At 41.1% G+C, this 20761-nt stretch overlaps 3 protein-coding genes across 7 annotated transcripts in view; 2 read left to right on the top strand and 1 right to left on the bottom strand.

The window, feature by feature from the left end:
• LOC135342592 (ankyrin-3-like) overlaps nucleotides 1-3446 on the top strand; it is a 40115-nt gene extending 36669 nt beyond the window's left edge. The window contains exons 20-24 of the mRNA XM_064539363.1: nucleotides 2316-2414; nucleotides 2582-2680; nucleotides 2825-2920; nucleotides 2988-3036; nucleotides 3096-3446. Coding sequence (XP_064395433.1) covers nucleotides 2316-2414; nucleotides 2582-2680; nucleotides 2825-2920; nucleotides 2988-3036; nucleotides 3096-3310 — 558 coding nt within the window. The 3' untranslated portion in view covers nucleotides 3311-3446. The remainder of the gene's footprint in view (nucleotides 1-2315; nucleotides 2415-2581; nucleotides 2681-2824; nucleotides 2921-2987; nucleotides 3037-3095) is intronic.
• A 492-nt stretch (nucleotides 3447-3938) lies between these two features.
• LOC135342754 (protein purity of essence-like) lies at nucleotides 3939-20684 on the top strand. 5 transcript variants are annotated; one of them, XM_064539602.1, is made up of 21 exons: nucleotides 3939-4085; nucleotides 9240-9423; nucleotides 9559-9600; nucleotides 10378-11313; nucleotides 11560-11650; nucleotides 11787-11821; nucleotides 12149-12333; nucleotides 12531-12615; nucleotides 12810-12949; nucleotides 13153-13319; nucleotides 13446-13487; nucleotides 15955-16296; nucleotides 16454-16564; nucleotides 16833-17016; nucleotides 17683-18214; nucleotides 18309-18503; nucleotides 18779-18873; nucleotides 19074-19213; nucleotides 19418-19601; nucleotides 20240-20306; nucleotides 20433-20684. In XM_064539602.1, exons 7-12 carry the CDS (start codon nucleotides 12284-12286, stop codon nucleotides 16266-16268), a joined length of 798 nt encoding a protein of 265 aa, XP_064395672.1. In that variant the 5' UTR covers nucleotides 3939-4085; nucleotides 9240-9423; nucleotides 9559-9600; nucleotides 10378-11313; nucleotides 11560-11650; nucleotides 11787-11821; nucleotides 12149-12283; the 3' UTR covers nucleotides 16269-16296; nucleotides 16454-16564; nucleotides 16833-17016; nucleotides 17683-18214; nucleotides 18309-18503; nucleotides 18779-18873; nucleotides 19074-19213; nucleotides 19418-19601; nucleotides 20240-20306; nucleotides 20433-20684. The 5 variants fall into 5 exon arrangements, with proteins under 5 accessions (XP_064395672.1, XP_064395673.1, XP_064395671.1 ...); XM_064539603.1 differs by lacking the exon at nucleotides 17683-18214 and having other exon boundaries at nucleotides 16454-16558; XM_064539601.1 differs by lacking the exon at nucleotides 17683-18214.
• LOC135342598 (uncharacterized) lies at nucleotides 4423-8594 on the bottom strand. The gene is made up of 3 exons (XM_064539372.1): nucleotides 8441-8594; nucleotides 7798-7895; nucleotides 4423-7586 (listed from the first exon to the last, which is right to left on the bottom strand). Exon 3 carries the CDS (start codon nucleotides 7578-7580, stop codon nucleotides 4542-4544), a length of 3039 nt encoding a protein of 1012 aa, XP_064395442.1. The 5' UTR covers nucleotides 7581-7586; nucleotides 7798-7895; nucleotides 8441-8594; the 3' UTR covers nucleotides 4423-4541.
• Nucleotides 20685-20761: the final 77 nt, after the last annotated feature.

The following is a 20761-nucleotide window of genomic DNA, read 5'->3' as shown; positions in this document are numbered from 1 at the left end:
TCATACGCCCTTGACAATAGTCAGTTTCAGCAGCTATAGCTAGCAGAGGAGGTTGGACACGATCACATGCACCACTTTTTTTGCTGAGCTGGCACAAAAATTGACAATGAGTTCTATGTAAACTTCTAGCTGATATTGCACGGTCATTAGAGACTGAAGGCAAACTGTATGTGCCTCTCTGGCTTCTTTTGATATAAAACTTTCATTAACCAACCCGATCCCCTCTATTCTGGCGAGTTATCAGTGCATACAGTGTTTACTAGATTCTTGCCAGCCAGTACAATGCAAGCTGCATACAGCACCGCTGAACTACACTCTACCCTATAGTATAGCTAGGTCCAGCCAGACAACAGACACAGCTAGTCCGGTGTTACAAGTCAGCAAAGCAAGTATCCATAACGTTTTTATTACAGTTATTCGGTATCTATGGTAACGTGAGCAGAGACCTTAGGAATGTCACATGATTGATGACGCGTGGCCAACCTCCTCTGGCTAGCTAGGCAAACACACTGTCATGTGACATCACTTGCAATGAATTGTTCATGATGAATCTCATTAACGCTACATATTTCCCACCTACTACACTTTTGCCATGTAGTCTAGTGGGGTTTAACTGTCATAAATTGGCACCTCAGGGCTACAAGGGAAAATATGGCTCATAAATTGGCCCTTAAGCATATGCAGCAAAAATAAAATTAATAGTGTTTTCAATGAATGGAAATGTCTTGCATGAGAAACAAAATGTCATAAATGAAAACAGAGGGTGTAGTCTGTAGACTAGTTCATCAAAATTCTGCTGTGTGTTGCAGAAGGAGCTGCTTTAGAGACACTCTGGGAGAGGGCTTGGGCTCAGGCTGAGCCTTGCTCACTAGCACTAGTACTGCACGCACTGCACTAGGCCTGTTCAGCTTCTGTATTTAAATAAAAAGAAGCCAGTTTAGTAATAATATAGGAGTGGCTATTTTAAGCTTACCTTTGCTTGCCTACTAGCCTGGCATAGCTGAAGAGAGCTGGTCTAGACACCGTTTAGAGCTAGCTGTGTTGTTTCTTCTGCTGTCTGGCTGGTTGCTGCGCAGTAAGTGGAGGGAGGGGCTGACTAATTGAACAGAGGGGGGAGTGGCTCTGTACCGTTCGCTTGGAGGGAGGGGCTGGCTGCTCATATTCTGTCCAGGCTGCGCAAGGCTTTGAGTGTGGACATGTACAGCAGCCCTGGTACATGGTGTGGACGAGCTCTCTTTTCCTACTGTCTTCTTGTGTTTGAATAGTGTTGCTATGTGGTAGTCATGCAAGCTTGATGCATAGCAACCAGTCAGCCAATCAGATGGGACATATATCAATTAATGCACAGTGCCTCAGGGTTTATGACAATAAACCACACCTCCCCCTCGGGCTTACGCCCTCGTAGTCAGGAGGTTTACTGTCGTAAACCCCTCTATACACTGTACATTAACTAATACATAATCTACAATAACGTTGCTCGGCACCCCTCTACCGTATAGCGGGTAATTTTTGGGAGACAAAATATTCGTGGTTCAGCAATATTGAGACATTTTGTGGGTAATATTTTCGTGGTTGCTGCTTGCACTGCAGGTAAAGGTAGGCAAGGTCGCTTATTCGTGGGTAAAATATTCGTGGTCAGACCTCCAACCACGAAAACCACGAATATTTGGCCCCACGAAAATTACACGCTATACGGTAGTTTTATATCACTACCCGTGGCTATGCCCTGGTTTATCCACCACTATGTAGCTGCTTGTAATGGTCATGTGAGGGCAGTGGAAGTATTGATTGCTGCAAAGGCTAAAGTTAACATTAAAAAAATAGTGAGATTTATGCTTGTCTGTTAATTTAAAACGTTGTTTGGATATGTACACTATAACAGGATGGTTCGACGGCATTGTACATGGCCAGTCAGAATGGTCACTGTGGAGTTGTTAGTATGTTGTTGGAGGCCAAGGCTGACGTCCACAGCAAAACTAATGTGAGTCACGCTGCATGGTGGTGTTTGTGTACTCTGCTGATTCCATGGTTGAGTGTGTGTACTGTCACCTCTGTGTATGAGTGGACTGAGTAGTGGAGAGTGTAAAATTAGCTGGTCCAGTTGCAGTTTAATAATCTGCATGTTTGTATAATAATTATGGTCTATACAGGGCAACCAGACAGCTCTATATATAGCCAGTAGGAATGGACACGATGAGATAGTGAGGGTCCTCTTAGCAGCCAAGGCTACAGTCAACACTCAGACCAAGGTTGGTTTTGTTGTGCAAACAATTTCCCACAACATGCTGTTTACATTGTTTTCCTCCTATGTACAGTCGGGAGTGACCCCTCTTTGGACAGCCAGTTTCAATGGTCACCAGAAATGTATGGAGCTCCTAATCGATGCTGGGGCCAATGTTGATGTACCCAATGAGGTGAGTACGTGTAAGTAGCATCTCAGAGGCCACTAGCCACAGAGCCTCCCCATGTTCTGTTGACCTGTATTGCTGGTCCAGTCATATTTGTGTAGAGATCAGCTAGCACTGGCTGGACGTTAGAATAGATAGTCATGTGATATATTATTGGATATGTACACTAACAGAATGGTTGGACGGCATTGTACATGGCCAGTAAGAATGGTCACTGTGGAGTTGTTAGAATGTTGTTGGAGGCCAAGGCTGATGTCAATATCAAGACTAATGTGAGTCATGCGGTGTCTGCTGATTCCATGGTTGAGTGTGTGTACTGTCACCTCTGTGTATGAGTGGACTGAGTAGTGGAGAGTGTACAATTAGCTGGTCCAGTTGCTGTGATATATAATTATATGGTTTATGGTCTATAACAGGACAACCAGACAGCTCTGTATATAGCCAGTAGGAATGGACATGACGAGATTGTAAAGGTTATCTCTGCCAAGGCTACAGTCAACACTCAGAACATGGTTGGTTTTGTTGTACAAACACTTTTCCCACAACATGCTGTTTACATTGTTTTCTTCCTATGTACAGTCGGGAGAGACCCCTCTTTGGGCAGCCAGTTTCGATGGTCACCAGAAATGTATGGAGCTGATGCTGCATGGGCTAATAATTTTATGTGATGATATGTTTGTTATTCAGCTTCAGGCGAGTTCTCTACTGGAAGGAATGAAGAGTCAACAATTAGGAAACGCAATAGCACCGAATCCAAACCATCACCAGGTTTTATTGATATTTTTGAGCTATTTCTGTATAACGTAGTGTTGTGCAGTAGAATATTAATGGTGTTGTTTAGCTTGCTCTCTAGCTGTACAATACCGTTTGAATCACAGGTCACATTGGAGAATCTTTTTTAGAAGTCACCAATAAATCTCAAGAGTTCAGCAAGTTTGGATTTAAAATTAAATTCCCAGAGAATTGCCTACCTAAAGGAATCAATATGTGTGTCCTACACATATCCTTTGACTTAGCCACTGACTTCGAGATTCCCACAAACTCGGAACTATTCAGTTCAATTTATCATGTGAAATGTGAGCCCCAGGTGCAGTTCAAGAGGCCTCTCACCCTGGAAATACAGCACTGTGCGAGCTTAAACTCTGACCATCAACAAAGACTAGTCTTTGCTCGAGCAACAGATCAGAGCAAAAAGTTTGAGATCCTGGAGGGTGGACACTTTCCTATTGGCGAACGCTATGGATCCATCCAACTCACTAGTTTCAGTTGGTTTACTATTTTGTGAAAATTATTAGGTTTTCCAACTGAGAAGATATACAGTGCATTGCTGTTTAGCAGAACGAACTTACTGCGTAACGTTGTCATAATTGACGTGAAATGTGTGATCTGTTGGGATCTACACACTCATTTAGAGGTATAGGTTTCCTGAGTGATATGCGTGTTGTATGCATGCACGTATTTCGTAGCTGATTGCTGATGTTGAGCCTAACCTGCCAGTGTAACATTATCGCATGAGTTTCATTATTACAGATAATTAGAGAGGAGCTTGAAAGAGATGGTTTCACAAAAGAATTGATGGATCGAGGTCAAATTGAAATTGAAAATGAAATGGAGATGGAGATAGAAAACTCCCAGACACACCACCGTAATTGGACTGTTATGCAATCGTCATCCGTTGTGAGTTAGTTTGTAGTTACTTTACCTTCTCGTACTATATTAGTGATTTCGCAGGAAATTCAAACTACACTGCATGCAATAGCTTTGCTCACTAGCTTATTCTACAGTCTTTTCTGATCAAAATGATATATGACAAGTAGCGATTGGTTCAACTGTTGCAGAGTTAGAGCTTGATTAGCACACTATAAGTGTTGTAAAATTTCTCCACAATTTCCTTAAATTAGAACACAGGAAATGGCACAAACCGCACATTCCAATTGAATTCCAACTGTAGGCTTTAGTTAAAGACATATTTCTAAGGTTGTATTGAGTTTTATAACATCAAATTTGACACACATAGAGAATAAAGACAGGAGAATCAGATTATATCATAAGAATGACAAAAGACACAGAAATATAGATTATAAAAATGACAAAAGAAACAGAATAAAAAATGACAATAGACATGACTATGCATTATAAAATCTTTAAGTCACCACAAAGTAAATCATCTAGCAGAGGAAAAGAGAATGTTTCTTCTTCATTGTCGTATGCTACTTTAAATTGCTTAGACACAGCATCATAGGAAATCACAGTTCCACTGTACCAAACATCAGTGCCATCAACGGTGAACAGATGTTTGACTCGCCTATACAAAAGTAGTTCGGGGTCTCTCACAAGATCACTGTGTTCAGGTACTCTTGACTGTGCATGTGTTGGTACGGGAAGAAGCAACTTAGACAGGTTGCTACACAGTTCTTGAACTGTCAAGGGCCGACGATCATGAGAAAATTGGAACAGGTGCTTTTCATTTTGCTGACTGAGCACTTTCCGGCGAAAGTTGATCTGGGCTTTCACACCTTCTAATTTTGATTTCTTTGTCTTCATCTTACTCAACTGTAGCTGTACCTCACTACTGCTGGTCCAAAGGCCATAAGTTTGTATCTTTAGAGTTAGCTCTTCCTTGTCCTTTAGCTCCTTCTCATGTTTCTTTGACAGCTCACGTTCTCTTTGCAGAAGCAATTCCAACCTTTTTGCTTTGATTTCGTCAGTCCGTTTCCGAAAATTTTGTTTGTGGACTTTGGAGAGTTTACGAGCAGCATTCAGAAGTCTCTCTTTTTCTTCCTCACTCTTCTGTCTGAGCCAAGCAGATGTCTTGTTCTGGGAGAATAAGATCATAGACTCCAGTGCAATGTAAGTAGCGTTTGGTTTTTGACCCATGAACCTGTCGAGAAGGGCAAAATCCCGCTCTGGCATTACATTACTCAAAGGTACTGATGATGTCTGTGCCACAATGACAGGATCTGATACAGCATGGAATTCACCTCCAGGTAAGTGGTCAGGCATTAGTCGTTCCATTGTTAGGGCAAAGCTCTTAAATAACAATTGAAGCAACTCCTGAACTAGTGCATCATTCTCTGTCTCAGCGTACAATGCATCCATCACTTCGTCCTGAAACGATGTGGTCTCTGGGAACAAAATGGCTTCGTTGTCTAAAACACACTGAGCGTCGTCACTCCACTTTTGCATCCTGTCTCTCATCTTGGTATAGACTTCACCCATTTTCAGGATTGACAATGTAGAGGTCTGCAAGTAGCGCCAAAAAGGACCACTAACCAACTTGTCAATTATTCCCAAAGCTTTGCACCCTGCGATATGAAGTGGTGACTTGAGGTCTTTCAGAACAGCTTGCAGGAGTAGGTTGAGATTTGCCCCATGGTATTTCAACAAATATTCTGTCATGTGTGACTTCAAGAAGAACACTCCTGCAGCATCATAGAATAGAATGTTAAACCTATTGCCAATAAAGGAAGCTAGTGGTAGCCTTGCTATTCCATTCTGTCGTAAGAAGGTTCTGAAATGAGTGGAGCAACCAGACTGTTCAGACCCGCGGTGGTGGAATGCTTTGCATGCTGTCCGTATGAGCCTTTGTGTTCCTGAGCTCCTCGAATTTGGGGTGCTTTCTTCCTCACTGTTTGCAGCCTCCCATACCTTTAGTGTCTCTTCTGCTGAGTCTGCTAAGGCGATCAGAAAATGTAACCCACAAAAAAAGTTATTCATCCGGGTAAGTTGTTCTTGTTCCCCACTAGTCATATCGTCCCAATTGTCCACAATGTCAGGTAGGATACTAGCTCGGTAATCAGATAACAGAGTAGAGAAGAGCTTTTCGGCAGCATGTCGATCAGACATGGTGTTCTTCAACTTATATACTATCTTTGATGACACGCTCGACTGCCCAATTTCCTGTCTCACAACATCTAAGTCATCAAGAATCTCTCGGAAAGTATCCAATGTTGTCTGTGCTGACCCTGAAAACACGTGTCGCAGCCCTAGAGTGTATGTTTCTTCTGAAGTGGCCAGATCAAATGTGGAAAAATGGTGGCCATGCTTGGTCGTACCATCAGTTTGTAGTGTGTAGTGCTCACCATCTTCAGAGCCCAGTTGTTCACCTAGTTGTGCTTGAGCGACTGTCAAGCACTCGAGCATCATCTGGCAGACTGCAGTTCTTTTGGGTAGACGGTCAGCTTTCTTGTGCACTAGATTTGTCAGTACACTCTCAATCACTGACCGGACATTGTTGACATCAACATTAAGCGAAAGCAATTCATAACAACAAGCACGGACATCATTGGTGTATTTCCCCCCTTCGAATGTGACAATATTGTCTGACATCACTTCATCAACTTTGTCCTTTAGTTCAGCATTGTCATATTCAAGCTTCCTGACTTCTTCTACAAGTAGATTCTGTTTCTGTCCGTACTCTCGTTCTAGTTCATCCAGTTCCTCACAGTTTTCACCTCCACTGATTTCTGAGAACTTTGATTTCCAATAGGAAGCCCGGTGTCTCAGTCGATCAACCTTTGCCTTGAGTGAAGTCACTTGTTTGGCACTCTTAGTGGCCTGTTTCTGGAGCATGTCTATAGCTTTCTTGTCTTTCTTGAGTTCTTGGGCCTGATCCTTAATAGTATCATCTCTCCTTTTAGTTCGCTTTTGTCCATTCCTTCGAGCAGCGTACATTTTCTGTCTTGATTGTTTTACAACATTCTTCATTTCTGCACATGATGAGCAACTACTGCCCTCACCACCAGTATCAGTGGAAACAACAACTTTGCCTTGTGAAACAAAGACCCGAGGTAAGGAGTATAAGTGAGCCTTAAACTCAGCAATCATGGTGACCTTGTCACTGGAGGATGGCATTTTCTTTAGGTTCATAAACTTTGCAGACAAGCGAAGCACACTTTGCCGAATCGATTTGATGGTAGGAAATTCTTCTTGCTCGCGTTTGGCTGAAAACAAGGATGACATCCAACACCACAGCACGTAGAAAGTGCAGGGCGAATTTCTGTTCATGAAGTTATACAGCTCCAAAACAAACTGGTTTGTTATATGTGATGCAGGCACATTGAGAGCTTCAATATCTGATCCTTGGTCAGAATCATCTGCTACTGCCAAGAGACGCTCAGACGTTAGCCCCACAGACGTCAGGGTGGGGTACAGATCCTTGAAATCAGACATTGGTGCCTATATAAACAAATAGTCACATGTAAACAGACCTTTAATTGTGTAGCTGTATATACAGTGTACATTCCCAGAATGACTTAAGCATAACAGGCTATGTGTATACATGTACCTAATGATGGTTTAACTATGTACAATTTTGCACACAGAATAAATCCAGTGTCATATAAAAACCTAGTGAAAACATTCACCAAGGGGAAAAAATCAAGCTTACCTTGTTGATCAGCACCCTTGATAATTTAAACAACACTTGAGTCGTCTATATACAGTCTTGTGCCACAGGTACAGACCTTAGACATCGGACATTAGTGCCTATATAACAAATAGTCACTATGTAAACAGAACTTTTATTGTCTAGCGTCAAACATGTACACTCCCAGAATGACATAAGCATAACACTGTCAGGCTACATGTATGTTTAACTACATGCATGTAAAAAGAATGAGTACCAAAATTTACCAGAATATCTCCAGTATCATATACCCACCGAGGGAAAAAAATCAAGTTTACCTCGTTAATCAGCACCTTTGATAAGCTCAGAAAGCGTTTTGAGGTATTTAAACTACACTTGAGTCTTCTACAGTTATGTGGGACGGGTGCAGATCCTTGATATCGGAAATTAGAACCTATCTAAACAAATAGTCACTATGTAAACAGACCTTTTATTGTCTAGCGTCAAATATGTACACTCCCAGAATGATTTAGGCATGCCAGGCTATGTATCTAATGATGGTTTAATTATGTATATGTGTTTCTTTCAGAAAGATAGAGTACCATTCTTTTGCATTCAGAATATCTCCACAGTTTCATATAAACATCAGGTAAAAGCGTTCACTAAGGGAAGAAACAAAGCTTACCTCGTTAATCAGCACCTTTGATAACCCCAGAAAGCGTTTTGAGGTCCTTCAACAACACTTTAAGTCCTCTACAACTTTGTGCCACGAACTGTGTTCTAATTATGCGGATAAAAATATTTCGAAAAAATTTCACTTCCGGAATGCCTAACTATATACTAGTGCTGCATGCACACCAAAACACAAGTCAAAAAGCATGATCTCTCTTTGAAGGAGGGGTAAAATTAGTGTTACTGTACACTATCAGGAGCACATGAGGGGATGGAGCGTCTTACTATGTATATTATTGCGGTTTTACTATCGTCTAACACACGTTTGTAATGTGCGAAGTGCTCTGTATGTGTGTGGTTGATAAAGCGTTTGATCTAACCATAGTACAATAATGTCAGCAGCACTTAGCGGTTTTACCTATATCCTATCTAATTTCATTCTCGGAGGCTTTTTTTTTATCCAATTTTCACACAAGATACACAACTTTAAGGTGACATATTTCGCGAGTATTAATTTCTGCTATTTTGTGCGAATGAGAGTAAAATCGCCAAAATGTCTAGTTGCAGATAATTGGAAAATACAATGAATCGAAACGCTATGAATAATTCACAATGAGCAGAATTTAAATTCAATACCAGCTAAACAGTGAAATTGCACTTGAATTTGCAGACAAATGGCATCATGATTTTGTACATAGACGCTCCTGATATGATATAATATACGCATGCATGCATTACAATAATACATATATACACATGATTGTGTAATTACTTACATGCATCATTCCATGCGTGCACTTTCTGTCTTGTAGCTATCCAAAGGATATATCGATGGCTACTCAAACGCTCTATTTTCAGCTAAGCGACTTGGAGTTATCCCAGCCGTCCATTACATATTTACTCTGTCTGAAAATGAGTATTCTCTTTCAGTAAAGTTTCTGCTGAACAATACCAATTTAGACGAACAGAGTCGTTCTTTGCACCTATATATTCGTTGTAAGTAATAAGTGTATATAATTATACTGTCCTGAAAATCCTATGTTGAAACTAGTTACATCCTCCTTGCACAATCAGGGCGAACGTAACAATATTTCGTTGTAAATGAGGTTTAACAACTTCTTTTTTCCTCAGTGCCTCACACCCCAGGGACTAGTTACTCAGCCATACAAAGAGGTCAGTTCATGCATATAAAATATATATATATATCTAGGTGCTGTGCATGATGGAGTGTTTGTACTGGATTGACTTTATACTCCAGAGTTATATATACCTGGACATACTGACAGTAAAGCTGGCTTTGAAGACCCTCACTGAATAATTATATCCCACACTGTCATTCTATTTTTATATCCTGCCCCAATACACATTACAATGCATTAGCCCACAAGTGTGCTCTATATAGCAATTATGTACACTGTGCGCATGTGCACAGTGTACATAATCCAGAATAAATAATCCAGTATAAATTAGATGCATGGCTTTGAAGCAATCCGCTGTTTCGGACGATGTGGTATCCCACAAACTATTGTGAGAATTTTTCTGTCACTGAATGGATTGTCCCCCCAGACAAGTAATTGAGTCAGAGTGAAGTGTCCCCTGCCAAAAAATATATTCATATCCTCATCACATGTCACACTATCTACTTTAATACACACCTGTACTTGTAGACCATACGTATCTGTCAATGTGTCCCTCTAGATCTATAATAAACTTTGCATTATTATTAATAATTAATGCTACTGCTCCGAAGTAAATTTTTATTGTGTCGGGGGGGGGGCAATCTACTTCGGGGGATACTTTTACTATGTGACAGTTTCCATGGCACTAATCATTGGATGACTTTAATTGTTCAGCACGATAAAGATAGCTTGATAATGCATATAGCTCTTCAATGTCGTATGTACATTCAGCATGCAATTTCTAATGGCAAATTATGTGTGAATTATATAGAATCATCAGAGGAAGAGCATCCCAGCTCAAAAGAAATTACAAAACAGTCGTCCTCCAATCCGATTGTTTTGAAAACGATTTGTGAGAAGCTGATTTATGCTGAGAAAGATTGGTTCAATCTGGGACTGGCTTTTGATTTGCATACTTCAGTGTTGAAAAATATTGAAGCTGAACACTGCTCTAATCAACGCCGTCTGACTGAGATTATAGACAAGCGTCTCACTGATTCAGATCATCCGGTCACATGGCCTTACATATGTGTATGCCTGAGGAGTAAAATTGTTGGACGCAATGATATAGCTGAGGAAATTGAAACAGAATTAACAAATAAATCTTTTGCTTCTTCAAGCCATTGATTACTTCTTCTGCATAATTATTATACGACACTAATTATTATTGTAATGACTCGATGTATATATGAGGAAGATGGGGTCAAGCTCATTGAAAAATCGAAGATAACATTGTCTCGTGAAAGAAGCTACAAAACGAGTTGCTCGAAACCATTTCTTTCAAAACCTTCGTAATTTTCCTGGTGCCCAACCTTTAATATTATTTAGAAATATGTTCAGTTTCAGTGTGCATTGTATGACAATCGCGTTATCTTGAGGAAAGGACAGACATTTTTTGATTGGAAATGTGTGCATACGCAATTATGTGCAATATTATATTCAAGTTGCAACGTGTTGAAGCTGAACTATAGAGGTGTTTAAATTCCCGATTTAGTGGTTTCTCCTTCCACTGGACCAAAGAGCTAGGCCTCTAGATGTCAGATAATGGCAATCGATGAACACGGCCCATCATCTCAGCTTCCTGAGTGTGTGTGAGGATCGAGGACTTTGATCACTACCAGTGTTAGGTGAAGGATTAAGCTGCTGAAAGTGGTCCTCATGCACTGTCTATATAATACAGACCTCTCTACAATTAAAGAAGAGACAAGTGAGTTATCGTTGTTGCTAATATATCCCTGGAAATAATGACCTTTGTGTTCTAGTTGCTAGCAAGTCCAGCTGGTCCACTGTTACAATAGCTCTCATGACACACTACAGTGTTATAAGCAGTTGTTATGATCGAGCATATATTGTTTGTAGGATGTACAATGTACATTATGCCGTGCACTCTATAGTATCTATGTTTGGAGGTAGATTGTGTCATTTTCACCACCCCCACTTCTTCCCTCTGCAGACTTGCCCGGAGTCGAGACGAATGGGAGAGTGCTACTCTACAGAACGCCAACACCAAGTGCAACGCCTTGCTGCCAATATGGGGGCCCGAGGTGAGATATCAGCTGACCAGTAATAAACTGTCATAACAACCGCTAGTGTGTGCGTGTTTAGCTTAGGCCAGAACATAAGTAGGTTTAGTATTCAAAATGCCACCACTAGATTAATATATTGTCCATTTTCTCACAGATTTCACATACCAACTTCTCGAGTTCTGTTGCAAGGTACGCTAATATCTGTCTAGACACATGTCAGCTATTTCTGTCTAGAGCTAATACCAAGGGCGTATAAAAGAAGAGAGGGCATGCAACTCCTATAATTATGAGCAGAGTTCAAACGTGGGCGGATGAATGTGCATGACTGTGCATGAAATGAAATTTCTATTTTTAGCACTTCATACAAATGCACACATTCCTCCGCCCACATTTGAACTCTGCTCATATAGGAGTTGCATGCCCTCTCTTCTTTTATACGACCTTGCTAATACTATTTAGCCACGATCTCCTTAAGAGTACAGCTGGTAATAACCCCACCTCCACACACGAACCCAGGTTCCACAACTACTTACAAGAGTGTACAGGACTATTTGACCCCTCCTTGCTCACGATATTCGACTGCTTCTGGTTCGCTTTGCCTACGAGAAGTCCTTCAGTGGGGAAAGTGGAGGGGGTGGTCCACAGAGCAACATGCACCTGCTCCCCTACTACCTTCATGTTGGAGCACACGTCATGAACCTGTGAGCACTAATTAATGTGGCCTGCATGTTTAAAAATATTTGGCTTGTGTGGGATAAGCTTTGTTTGTTAGTAAGCAATACATTATTCTCTTCAGTGCATTCTAAGCTCAAAATACCCTCTTATATTATTGATTGGGGACTTACAATTTATATCTTATAGTGTACATTATCTTGCTTTGTTCTGCCACCCTGCACAGGAGTCACTGCTACCAGAGAGAGGAGAGGAACCTAGCAACCTTCCTGGCAGCTGCTCCTGACACCTGGGTCTCCTCCGCTTACGAGGTGAACACAAGTGGATGCAAATAATGTCAACCCTACACTATAAGCATTGTTTGTTATAATAGTAATATGTCAGCATATGCACAATAGCCATAGTAATTATTGCTGCACCTTCTACTGTATATGTTACTCTTAATGGCAAAACGCTTTTTATGGTATGTGGCTTGCTCTTGACCTTTTCCACCCTCCTCCGCTAGTTGGACGGTCCCCAGTACCAGCTGGTGGTGTCACTGTTTATCCAGTCGTTGAGTGAGTGGGAGGAGCATCGGACCACCATCCTCAAGAGACTGTTAGTGTTGGCCCATGCCAGGAACAGTAGCTCCTCCCTCATCAAGAGGTGGGTCCATGGTACAACATCTCTAGATCTGATGAGATCCATTAATATTGTAATTGTAGTTACCGTACTCTTTTGAGTCAGCCAGCAAATCTTCGAAATATTTTTTGAACTACGATAATTTTATAGTGACTGGCTTTATTATTCACACACACATACACATACACTCATTCATCCATGGCCCCACCCACATATACCCCCCACAGCCTCTCCTTGTCCTCCCCAGCAGAGTTCTCAGTGTACAAGCCGCTACTAATGATGTTCTCACTAGTGGACAGTCTACATCGAGTCCTCAAGACCACACTGTCAGTGTCTGGTAGTGACCTGCCCACAGCTCTACTGGAGCACGTCCGGACCAATGATAGCACTAAGTGTATATATACTGTCCTGAAAATCCTATGTTGAAACTAGTTACATTGATTCATCCTCCTTGCACAATCAGGGCGAACGTAACAATATTTCGTTGTAAATGAGGTTTAACAACTTCTTTTTTCCTCAGTACCTCAGACCCCAGGGACTAGTTACTCAGCCACACAAAGAGGTAAGTTCATGATATAATATTATATCTAAGTGCTGTGCATGATGGAGTGTTTGTGCTTTATTGACTTCATACTCCAGAGTTATATATACCTGAACATACTGACAGTAAAGCTGGCTTTCAAGACCCTCACTGATACCATGATCAATAATTTTATTATCCCACACTGTCATCCTATTTTTATATCCTGCCCCAATACACATTAGCTAGCCTCGACTCCAGCCCCTTCAATAGTGGGCCTGGTATTTACTGTTGGCGCGTGGGTGGACAATTATTTACCGTATTTTATCTCATTAAACGTTTAGACTACATTACATCATTTGTAATTGATCTGATTGGCTAAAAACTACATGGAAGCATAATCTACAAGAAGGTACTTATTGTACAGGAAGTGGACGCATATTCTACAGGAAGTGGACACATATTCTACAGGAAATGGACGCATATTCTACAGGAAGTGACAAATAATTTGCAGGAGTTCTCAAAAGTTGGAATGAAATTTTTAGTGAAAGTGACAAGAAGATGACAAAAACATTATAAAAACACAGAAAGCAATAGTTTGTTCAGTCAATACCATTCTTTCCATGTCCACTGTTGCTTTGTATTGGTTTTTCCAGTTGGGCATGGGCAGGGGGCCAGGAAGCATCAAAAACACTTCAGCAATCGCTTGACACTTTCTATTGAATTTTTTAAGGTTCCATGCCGGTCCAGTCTGCTCTATACCCCCTCCACTCCACCACAGAGCTTCATTCTTCTTCTTGTAGTGTTGCAGTCAGTTCTAGGTTCTTTTTACTTGTCTGTTCTTTCCAGTATCTTCAAGAAGCGTTTCACAAGCTCTACTAAGTTTACTGTAGTTTTTCGTTGTTTTAAAGCCGTCTTCTTGTCTTTTTCTGTCAACTGGTGTCTCTCACAGCTCGTCCAGCTCGTCCAGCTCGCACAAATTCAATTTCTGTTGCTACGCACCAAACCTGGCTTTTTATAACCACGCCTCGCGCATGCGCAATGAAGTCCAAGTTAGATAGACCATACCCACTCGTAGAATATGCGCCTTAGTAACCACCTTGGTTACGGTTAGATTCCCTCGGCTTTGCGCCTCGGGCTAACCGCAACCGCGGAGGTTACATAGACACATATTCTACTCTTAGGTGTAGTCTATCCTATACTTAAAACAGTATTTTATCTTATTGAACGATTGTGATAAAGAACAGAAAAAAGGAAAAAGGAGAGGCTACCTCTCTGTACTGTAGACAGAGACAGCTAAGTAAAACCTCAGCTCTGTAGATTTATCCATTAACTTGAGGCTCGGATCGGATACACACTCAGGCGACAAGTCAATCTCATAAGAAATTAGTTAAACCTGTGGGTAAAAAATAAATGTTGGATAAGTACAGTGGCTGTGACGTAACATAATGTGAGGACTACTTATTGATTTACACAATAGGTTTACGATTGAAAGCACTACCCATTAATACACACTCAAGCAACAAGTCCCTCGGATCGGATACACACTCAAGCAACAAGTCCCTCGGATCGGATACACATGCACTCAAGCAACAAGTCCCTCGGATTGTAAACACATTCAGGCCACACAGTTCTCGGATCAGATACCCTCGTGTACTTACTCTGTGACCAATTTTCGGTAAATGTCACAACAATACTTCCTTCCAGAGAGAATGGCACTGAACGTCAAACAGACACACCAACACTTTGAAGATGGCTTCACTCAGAGAAATAAGAGGAGAAATCACCATCACAACACTTCTTTCAGAGAGAGGTGCACTGGTCCTGTCAAGCTTCACATCAATCAAGAAAGGGATAGTCTGGAAAGCAGATGGACTTGCCATAGTGGGTCGGTACGGTACCCACATAAACACCAGCGTACAGACACTTCAACACCTCCAGCTGCTTGTCTTTGACTAGACCTGGTTTTCCAACACAGGATAACGCGTACCCGAAAGCAGAAGATAAGGTAGCAGCCATTACAACTTAACTTGGACTAGATTTCTTTTTTCAATGACATCATTATAAATGAAACAGATATCAATGTTTTACAACTAAATGCGGAATAAGAATACTGATAAATATACTACAATTTACGATTACCAAGATTCTTGGTAATTCTGGCGCATGCGTAAACAGCTAGTGTTACCAGACCGCTTTTCCCTGCGGTCTGGAATCGAGGCTATGCATTAGCATGCTCTATAGCAATGATGTACACTGTGCGCTGCACGTTGATTGAGTTACATGTAGATGCATGGCTTTGAAGCAATCCGCTGTTTTGGACAATGTGGTACCTCACATGTGACAGTTTTCATAGCACTAATCTATAATTGACGACTTTTGATTGTTCATGCAGCACGATAAGGATAAAAGGCTTTTAGCTTGGCAATGCATTAGTTCAATCTCGTATGTATATTTATCCTGCTGTAACAATTCTTAAAATTAAACACTGAATATGTGTGAATTATAGGATCATCATCGGAGTTGACTAAAAAGGACATTCGACTTAAAACAATTTGTGAGAAGTTGATGCCTGCTCGCACTAGTTGGTTGAATCTAGGACTGGCTTTTGGACTGGATATGTCAGAGTTGACAAGTATTGAAGCTGAATACCCCCATGATATTAGACTCTGTCTAACCAAGATGGTAAACAAGCGTTTTGAAGTCCCTAATCCAGAATGTCCAGTCACATGGCCTTACATATGTGAATGCCTGAGAAGTCCTATTGTTGATCGCTATGATGTAGCTGCTAAAATCGAAAAAGATAATTCATTGAGACATTGAACTACCTCTGCATGCACATGCACGACTGGTAAAACTATATAATATGACTCTATGTAGCTATATCTATAATTATGATGCATTCCTTCAAAATTCAGTTTCAGTGTGCACGGTAACAATTGTTTTACCTTTAGATTGGAAAGGTGTGTGCACATGTAGTTGCATATATAAATGCTTATAATTTGCAGCTTGTCAATCTTGGTGAGAAAGCTAAACTAGAAGTGTTGAATTTCTAAAGAGCTTCTCAGCTTCCATGCAGAGTGTGTGAGGAGGACTTTGATCATCACTACCATGCAAGTGTGAGATAGAGGACACAACTATGCACTAAGTACATATATGCTTGCAGGTAGACACACTGTGCACGCACGGAATTAACACACACACCGTACAACCACACCCATACCTATATAGATAGTTAACTACATCTCTCTATTGGATACACTTTACTCCTGCCACCTATACCCAATTATAATTGACCTGATAATCCTATGTTGAAGCTAATCTGTACTTCAGCCAACACATGAAACAATTTGTTGGATTATGAGCCTTATTATTCGTCCCCCACAGCCTCTCCTTGTCCTCCCCGGCAGAGTTCTCGGTGTACAAGCCGCTGCTAATGATGTTCTCACTAGTGGACAGTCTACATCGAGTCCTCAAGACCACACTATCAGTGTCTGGTAGTGACCTGCCCACAGCTCTACTGGAGCACGTGCGGACCAATGATAGCACCGTGCTGGAAGCTAGCGACAAGGTACAGCTGCCATTAATAAACACATGTAAACATAATTATTATTATTATCTGTATTATAAATATTTTGTTGGATCGAGTGTTCGATGGATGCAATATTAGACAAGTTGGCCCGAAAAGTACGTTGTGTATATTATGTATCCTTGTCAGAACGCAATAGTTAGATCGCAAAGAGTCAAATTTTCTGCTGATTTGGCTCATTCGCAAAGGTTGTTCACCCGCAAAACATTCTAGTAATACGGTATCTGATTTTGTTGTTGATGTTGATGCCTTTCGGTGTTTGGTTCCCTTCACTAAAGTACTAGAGCACATTCTTATCATAGAGACGAATGTCTTCACCTTCTTTTGTCCTCGTGATATAATCGTACTATCCTAAAGTAAACTATTCCCTAAAGTGGTAAAAGTATTATGCCGTTAAATAATTTGTTATTGTCTATTCTAATCATGGTTCGATCTGTTGCTGCAGCTTGTTGCTATACAGCTCTGTGTGTATGACTTTAATATTATGAATTTGTTTTAGGATATTTTCTGGTAAAATTCAGTTTAATGAAAGTCTTCACCTTCTTTTGTCTATTGTGTTCTCGTGCTATAATCATACCATCTTAAAGTAAACTATTCCCTAAAGTGGTACACGTATTATGCTGTTAAAGAGGTAACGTTATTGTCTAGTGTGATATGAGTCCTTCCAAGAGTTCCTTGATGTCATGGGTGAGTCATGTGACTTGTACCTAAACCATGTGACATACCCATTTTGTTTGAATCGTTCGTATGCTGTATATAAATCATGAGCATTATATTCATGCCCACAGTCGAACACAGGGCGGATGAGATTTTGGCCAGGCTTCTCAATAGCTGGCCTTTGTTGCATGTAGCATGCATGTACGGTCCACTTTATACGTATATGTAAAAGGAGGCCTCAGGCTCTTCTGCTGTGGTACATGCATGGTCCTGGATATAACTTCTTTTAATCATAGATGGTTGTTTTGGAGTGTTCCCTGACATGATTCTATTGATGGCAAGCTCTTTGCTCCAGGCTGTCTTGCATGATGTCTTTCAGCTTGTTGGTTAGTCTCACGAATCAGCCGCCCTTCCTAGGTCTCTCACTTAGGAAGGGCGGCTAATTCATGAGACTGGCATGCAATTAACACAACGGCAATTAGAGACCTAATGAGCAAAGGTTAAGTGCTTCGCGCCTCCTCTGGTACGCATCTATACTGTCTAGACACATTGTCAGCTATTTCTGTCGAGCTAAATACTGTCAGCTGGTAATATCCCACCCACACACACACATCCAGGTTCCACAGCTACCTACAAGAGCGTACCGGACTATTTGACCCCTCCTTCCATACCCTCGCTCACGACATTCGACTACTTCTGGTCCGGTTTGCGTACGAGAAGTCCTTCAGTGGGGAAAGTGGAGGGGGTGGTCCACAGAGCAACATGCACCTGCTCCCCTACTACCTTCATGTTGGAGCACACGTCATGAACCTGTGAGCACTAACTAAATGTAATCTGTGTGCTAAACGTGTAAGCGAATTAATCTGTCTTCTCAAAAGTTTGATTATAATTATTGTCTGCAGTGCCCATTTTTTAGCTTTCTTTTAGGCGTTAAAAAGATTTGGCTTGTGTGGGATAAGTTTTGTTTGTTAGTAAGCAATACGTTATTCTCTTCAGTGCATTCTAAGCTCAAAATGCCCTCTTATACCCTCTTATTGGGGACTTACAATTTATACCTAATAGTTTGCTCTGCTCCCACCCTGCACAGGAGTCACTGCTACCAGAGAGAGGAGAGGAACCTAGCAACCTTCCTGGCAGCTGCTCCTGACACTTGGGTCTCCTCCGCTTACGAGATGAACACAAGTGGTTACAAATAATGTCAACCTTACACTCTAAGTATTGTTTGCTATAATAGTAATAATTATGTCAGCGTATGCACAATAGCCATAATAATTATTGCTGCACCTTCTACTGTATGTTACTCTTAATGGCAAAACGCTTTTTATGGTACGCTTTTTATAGTACGTGGCTTGCTCTTGACCTTTGCCACCCTCCCCCACTAGTTGGACAGTCCCCAGTACCAGCTGGTGGTGTCACTGTTCATCCAGTCGTTGAGTGAGTGGGAGGAGCATCGGACCACCCTCCTCAAGAGACTGTTAGTGTTAGCCCATGCCAGGAACAGTAGCTCCTCCCTCATCAAGAGGTGGGTCCATGGTACTACATCTCTAGATCTGATGAGACCCATTAATATTGTAGTTAATTAATCCGTACTCTTTAATTAAGCCAGCCAACAAATCTTCGAAATATTTTTTAAACTATGATAATTTTATAGTGACTGGCTTTATTATTCACCCACACACACATACACTCATTCATCCATGGCCCCACCCACATACGTCCCCCACAGCCTCTCCTTGTCCTCCCCAGCAGAGTTCTCGGTGTACAAGCCGCTGCTAATGATGTTCTCACTAGTGGACAGTCTACATTGAGTCCTCAAGACCACACTGTCAGTGTCTGGTAGTGACCTGCCCACAGCTCTACTGGAGCACGTCCGGACCAATGATAGCACCGTGCTGGAAGCTAGCGACAAGGTACAGCTGTGATGATCTTTACCAGGTCACCAAATTCATTTAGTAGCAATTACCTAATAATTATAATGATGCCAAAAAAAATGTTTGGAGCTTGCTCTACACTAGTACTGGTCTGATGTAGTCATGTTAGCAGGAACAGCACTGAATATACTACACATGCAGCATTGATAAAATTTGAACTACTCTTCAGTGCTTTTCTCGTGACCATTATTCAGAGATTCATTAAAGGTGGCACAGCTCAAGGCATGCAGTTTTTTATGGAAGGAACTCTTTTAAGCAGCTAGCTATAGTATTGTTGTGTTTGCGGTTATCGCAATCATGTTCAAGCCTAGCCACTCGCTGACTCAGCTAAACGAGTTCTACATTAGAACTTGACCAGGCTATGTAACTCTGGTGTAGTTTTGATTTAGAACATCAAACTTAGTGCATTTAATACAGCATGCTTCAAATTTTCTTTTGGCATCCTTATAAACTTGGTGACCTTGTAAAAATCATCAATTTTACATGGCAGTGATAGTAAAAATGCCCACACAGACTCCGATAAGGAAAACTAATTACTGTGTCAGCACATTCCATAGCTTCCATTCTATTGGGAAAAGGCCTGTCCATTCTAATCATGGTTCGATCTGTTGCTGCAGCTGTTGACAGAATTCCAAGATGAGGTGCAATCTTGTGAGTCCTTCCAAGAGTTTCTTGATGTCATGGGTGAGTCATGTGACTTGTACATAAACCATGTGACATACCTCTTTTGTTGGAATCATTCATGTATGCTGTCAAGAGTATACTTCATTTTAAATATTATGTTTTTGATGTTTTTGCTTTGTCGTGCAGGGCTGCTGGTTGCTATTAACAACCCAGATGTCTTCCTGGCGGAGTTGCTCTCCTCGGTCACAGTCACCACTGCTAGTGACAACTGAACCAGTACCTGTAGAAACTTATAATTAGCATTTCATAAGTACAAGATATTTGAACACAAGATTAGCTGACATTAGCATTTTATATCCAACATTTTAGGGTGCTTCTCGGTATACATTTAATATCATGATTGTGTGATCAGTATTATTTTGTTAACAGACAATCTCACTTCATCAATATGCTATCCTATAGTGCATTAGCCTCGATTCAAGGCCGATTAAAATACTAAAACTAACTAACTAATC

Source organism: Halichondria panicea, chromosome 10, assembly GCF_963675165.1.
Source record: "Halichondria panicea chromosome 10, odHalPani1.1, whole genome shotgun sequence".
Classification (NCBI taxonomy): domain Eukaryota; kingdom Metazoa; phylum Porifera; class Demospongiae; order Suberitida; family Halichondriidae; genus Halichondria; species Halichondria panicea.
The sequence above is the reverse complement of the archived record's forward strand: the minus strand, read 5'-3'. Positions and strand labels throughout refer to the sequence as shown.